The 6000-nt window shown below is 43.9% G+C and overlaps 1 protein-coding gene across 12 annotated transcripts in view; it reads right to left on the bottom strand.

Moving 5' to 3' along the window:
* The window catches only part of LOC114152074 (shisa family member 6), a 97195-nt gene continuing 91195 nt past the window's right edge, over nt 1-6000 (bottom strand). For 4 of the 12 annotated variants that reach the window (XM_028029768.1, XM_028029770.1, XM_028029771.1 and 1 more), the window contains 3 exons: nt 4518-4670; nt 2293-2396; nt 1-2095 (listed from right to left, as the gene is read on the bottom strand). In XM_028029768.1, the coding sequence (XP_027885569.1) occupies nt 1214-2095; nt 2293-2396; nt 4518-4670 (1139 nt within the window). In that variant the 3' untranslated portion in view covers nt 1-1213. The remainder of the gene's footprint in view (nt 2096-2292; nt 2397-4517; nt 4671-6000) is intronic. The other 8 variants (XM_028029774.1, XM_028029775.1, XM_028029777.1 and 5 more) reach the window with 3 other exon arrangements.

Here is a 6000-nt window from a genome sequence, read left to right as displayed (position 1 = left end):
TTGCATGTTTAGAAAAATATGGATGATTTATTTGACCCTACTTTTGACAAGCCTTGAACTCCATACCCGAGAAATTTCAGTCTTCCAACGTCAGTGCACTGCAATCTACATCCAAACATGAATGTGGTACATTTGTTGTTTGCAGCACATTCATTCACTTCTCGTCCAAGCACGTCTGCAAAGAAACACAATAATTATCTTTTCAGATACTTGGTTAAGTGGGTTTCTATCTTGAACTCACAAAACAGTGATGAGTTATAGTTGTTTAGAATCTATTTAAAACAGACAGTCTAATACAAAGTTCATCCAGTACAGACTTCTCCATAATACTGCTTCTAGGATAGCTTATTTACAATTATCTACTGGAAGCAAAAAATGAAAAGAAAAAAACAAACAAAAAAACAAGATTGCCATTGTTTTAAGAACAAAACAAACTAGCCGTCACTATTCAAAGTCAAAGATAAACCAAAACTGAATATTTTCTATTGATTGTGCTTTGTAACCCACAAAACCATTTGATATTCAGAAATGGAACATCTGTCAGAGGCACCAAATACGAGTGTAGATAACATCCATTTCAGTTTCTCTCTTGAGATTCTCTAAAGCTATGAGTTAGATGGGGCGTAAAAATATTCTTTTTATTCCTTTATTTTATTTATTTATTTATTTATATATTTATAAAGATATTACAGGCTCCCTCTTGTTCATCGCCTGTGATGGTGCTGCTTTGCACATCAGAAAGTCACAGAGGAATCACTTTTTGTCTATAACCATGCAAAGCCCTTAAGATTTGCCAGAAAAGGTCACAGATTGTTGGGACAAAGGGGTCTGATAAAGGCTTAAACAGACACAATCAGTGTTTTCCACTAAAACATACACAGATGCAGGCCGTTAAGACTGTGGACAAATAGGATTATCCAAAAACTGGAAGTTATATTAGGCAGGTTAACTTGACAATGCCCAACCTCACCCCTTCCACAACCCAATCTGGCTTTAAATCTTGCTGGGCATGTTTATGCGGTGTACAGTGTAGTTCTTTGTTCCGGTCTCACAGTAAGCTAGCGGATGATCTTGGTCCTGGAATCTTCAGTTAAGGAAAATGTAGTCACTACGTCCTACTCTACAAGGTGGCAAGTGTAACCATGTTCTGCAATCGACCCCACTGCCTGGTACAGCAGTGATTCTTCTAGCACAGTTTAGGTTTGGGTTGCTGTTACACAGTCACCTCAGTCTTGCTGCCGGTGCGGTAGTGCTGTGGCTGTTGTTGCTGCTGCTGCTGCTGGTGGTGCTGTGGGATATAGTGGAGCTGCTCCACAGTGTGAGTTCGTCTGGAGGCAAACACTTGCCTTTTATTTGCTGTCTGGTTCATGGCTAACGTGTTGGAATGCACGGCCACCCCCGTCCCCGGTGCCCCGCTGCCGCCACCACCACCGGTGCCACTACCACCATTGTTCGAGGCACTGGGATGGGAGTGCATTTTGGTCATCTTGTAGCGATCCATGAGCGGAGTGGTCGGTGTGAACACATCAGTGTGTGAAATGGCGCGGGAAATTGACTTGTCACTGCCATAGAAGCCGCCAGAAATGCTGCTGACCATGCCACGCTTCAAGGACATCATCAGCTTGTCCGGCGACAGAAGAGGATCTTGGGACAGGAGGCGGTCTTGCGAGTACAAGCGGTCCTGTGAATAGAGGCGCTCTTGAGAGTAATGGCGGTCTTTCGAATACAAGTGCTCCTGGGACAAGAGTCGGTCCTTGGAGTACATGCGATCCTTGGAGTACAGGCGATCTTGCGAGGTGTGACGGTCCTGTGGCAGAAGACGCTCCTGGGAACGAAGACGTTCAGCAGACAGGAGCTGTTCATCTGAGAGGATTCGGCCTCCGTAGGGAGACATGCCCTCAGAAGACATGTTGTAGTCCTGGTGGGGACCACTTTGTGGGACCAGAACGCGGTCTTGGGACATGGCCCTCTGGACACGGCGAGGCCTCTGCCTTTGCTGTGACTGTTGCTGTGAAGACTGCGACTGAGGAGGGGCCTGGGAGATACTGGAAGGTGGGGGCTGGCTTTGGAGTTGCTGCTGCTGCTGTTCCCGATGCTGGAGAGAAAAAAACAGAGATAGGGTAAATTTACTCACAATCTGAGGCAGTTTAGTTGGAATCTAGTGGATGATCATATATAGCTTTGAAGACATTGAAGTCTGGAGGCTTACAGCCGGCACTTATACTTCACGCTTCAGAGAACATGACCTCATTTTAAAGACTGCTCACTCAAATCTAACCCTTGTGCACCCACCTGTTCTTGAGTCATTTTGAGAACATGCAAAGGAAGAGTGCCTCTTGCTGCCAGGTCAGGCAGGTGGCGCTTACGGGTGTAGTAGTCATCAACTTCTTTATCTGCTACAGAGGAAATGATAATTAGGAAAAGAAAAGGAGACGAGCGATGAAGAGAGAGATCCAGGATGTGAAGGAACAAGAAAACACACAGGAAAATGTTTAAACGGGGAGGGAAAAATTGGATCAAGAGGAAGTGTAGAACATTGCACACATAGCAGAGAGCGATGTTGACAGACCCATCTGTGTTTCACCTTTCCAAGCACATGAAGGGGAATAGAAAGTAGAGGAATTGCATATTACATGCTAGGCACACAACATCCACATATCCTTGCTTCATCGGGAATGCTACGGTCAGCCCTGGCTGTGTAGGGGGAAACTTTTCAAAGGTCATGTGAAAATCTATAAACAGGAATGCTCATTTCGCAGACATGGAGGGAAACATACAGGCACTTTATACACTCATGCTGGAATGCTACTGGTTCCCAGGCAAAAACAGGTCATCCTTGAGAGCTGCAAGAGGTTTCATATTACGGAGTGGGTGTCAGCAGACAAGAAAACATGCTTTTAGAGGCAGATCAAAGTGACAAGAAGACTTTCGCAGATGATCAGTTGTAGGGAAGAACATGGAATCAAGGTCATGCCACACAACACAATCACATGCATAAAGACTCATCACTGAATTACAAACATGGTGACACACATATACAAAAGTTGGGCCAGACATCTTGTCAAAGATACACGGAATCGGCGTCCGTGAATGTCGGTGAGTAACTGCTCCGCCGCTGTACTAAATTAGGAATGAACGCAAGCGGAAATAATGTACGCAGAGCTCCTAAATGACTTTTGTGTGTGATGCTATCTTCTTCAGTAATGAGTGCAAAAGTGTTCATGCCACCTGTCCATATTTGATTCAGCCAAAATCCCCTTTGGCAAGCCACGGGCGCTCGCTGCAAATCGATTCATTATGAGAGATAATAAAAACAAGATGTTCCTATCTCAAGCATAATAGTCAGCGCGATCTGGGCAGGGCATTGCAAGCTCATCAACCATATTATCACGGAGTGAATTAATAACTTGAGATGTATACTGTCCTACATGGCAACAGTCTAAATGTTTTTTTCTTCAGTTTGATAGCAATTTGCATTAATAAGCAGAAGCATTATTCTCTTTTATTATCTCAACAATGAAACCGCTGCGCTATCTTCCCTCTCGCACAATCCTGCATGATCCGTCAGCATGCCCACAGTAGTTAGGCAACAAAAAGAAACAGCACAGCCTTTTGGCTATTTGCTGCAACAAATAATTTGCTATGGAAGCAGAAAGAAAGTTAGCAAAACTGAAGGACACAGCCTGGGGATATTTGTACTGCTTTGTACACCAGCTCTGTGGTTGGCTTCTGTTGTGACAATTGAATTCATTTGTTTTTGATTTAATGCCCATCAAAAGCTGTTATCTTAATTTTTCCCAAGCATTGTTCACATGAAGGGATATCAACTAGCCCTGCGTGCTGCAGAGCCATTTCACACTTTGGCCAGAAACGGTTGCTGGCAGCTGCCGCCGTGGAGTGAACCCTTACTGGAGGAGCCGTAGATCGTCATCCTTCACTTTGTGCGCATGCCAGCAGTGAAGTTGGGCAATCTTGATGAGATTACGCAGGCCTCAAGGAATATTTGCGTTTCCCTTAAACAACATCAGGAGAGGAGACCTCATTATGCAGCAGAAACCCAGCGTAGTGCCACTAAATCAATACGAAACCAAGCCGCGTCAGGCCGGGCGCAACACTCCACTTAATGCTGTGCTTCTCTGCTCTGAGAGAATAGGTGGCTGCAGTTGTTAAGAGGAGAGGAGAAAAAGCAACAAATATCAATGACTCATAGTGTCTGTGAAATGACTCCACTGAGTTTCTGATGGATCAGAGCTGAGAAATGAATACCTCAATTAGATTTGAACCTCTCTTGATTCCCCTTTATATTTGCTCAAATTGGAGTATTGTGAATGAGTTCTTTTGCTAGATAACCTCAAAACAGCAGGGAAATATAATTCTTCTCGCTTCCAGTGAGGAGTCATGGAAGCACACATGATGCGTTTTTGTTTTCTTTCTGTTTTTTTGGGGTGGGGGGGTTATCATGCAGGCACCAGGACCGGGATCCTTCTCTTGCATTAGTGCAGTGAACTTGGACCTACTGAGTTTCTTCAGGGATGAGAACCGGCTTAGGTCGGCCTTGACGGCCGCCTCGTAGGAGGGCGGCAGGTGTGACAGGCTCTGGAAGGAGCGCGAGAAAGACAGGTCGTATGGCTCCGTCTGCGAGGTCAGGATGCCGCTTATCCGATTGTTCTCTGGAGACACATACGTACATATACAGACACAGAAGAAGAAATAATGGGCTTCCTAACCCAAACTCCTTCAAAAGACACCGAGCACGGATGAGACCCCAGGCGATCAGCACAGAGGCCACCTGCTGAAGTGGAGGGAAACAAGAGTAGGCTGATGGAGGAGCTGAAGTCTTAGCTGTACAAATATTTCCTGGGGGTTCTAAAGGTGCTCTGAGAACATCTTCTCATGGAGAAATAATTTATGGTTGAATCAGTTCCTTTTGGTGCAGGTAAACTAAGTTAACAAAAGACACATCTTCACATTTTCTCACATTAAAACCAAAGATTTTAATGTATTTCATTGGGATGTTGCGGGATTGACCAACACAAAGTAGTGTCTTTCACATTAGGAGAATTCTGTCCTTTTATTTCTTTACAAATAAAATCGTCTTCAGACCCCTTTACTTTGATACGCCTATATAAAGTCAGGTGTAAACAGATTTGTTTCGTAAATGGAGTTCGCCTATATGTAAATCATCTGTTCTGTGAAGGCAATTTGTCTGTAAAATGTTGCTATTGGTGTAAAGATCTAAAGACTTTTGAAATGCCAGGTGCATGAACGGTGCAATATAAATAAACCTGCCTTGTCCTCTCTAGCCAGAATAGTAAAATTGCTTACTGCATTCAAGTGTTAAAATGGTCTACTCAAAGGCTCAGTGGTAAAGCAGGCACAGCATATGCAAAGGCTACAGACCTCACGCAGTTGTCCCTGGTTCAATTCCCGACCGTAGGCCATTAGCTGCATGTCTTCCCCGTCTCTTTTTTTGTTGCTGTGGAACAAATCCCACTAGTGCTACAAAAACCTTTAAAGCAATAGTCAGTGTTCAGACATGAATCCAATCAAGAATCTGTTTCATTAATTTAGAACGTCTGTTCACAGAAACTCCCTGTCAATCAGCTCTGAGCTGGAGCATTTACTCATGGGCATCAGTTTTAGTCTGTAGATGTGCAAAGCTAGCCAAGAGATACCCCAACAGAAACGTCTGTCAATCGTCAACTGAGGGAATCTGAACATGCATGTACTCCACACTGAAGATTTGCATTTGTAGAGAGTTATGAAAATCATTGCTATGCCCCCTTCCACTTCTATTCTCCACTTTGTGTTGGTCCATCTCATAAAATGTCAAGATAAGATACACTGGAGCCAATGGTTCATAATGTTAAGATGTTGGAGTGTTATTGATAGATTTGGAAGCCAGCATCTAAATTAAATGTGTGAAGAAATGAAGAATAAAGCATTTTTACAGTTGGCTGTACTTAATAAATCTTCAAAACCTCCAAACACTCTCCTGGC

This window comes from Xiphophorus couchianus, chromosome 10 (assembly GCF_001444195.1).
Source record: "Xiphophorus couchianus chromosome 10, X_couchianus-1.0, whole genome shotgun sequence".
Lineage (NCBI taxonomy): Eukaryota > Metazoa > Chordata > Actinopteri > Cyprinodontiformes > Poeciliidae > Xiphophorus > Xiphophorus couchianus.
The sequence above is the reverse complement of the archived record's forward strand: the minus strand, read 5'-3'. Positions and strand labels throughout refer to the sequence as shown.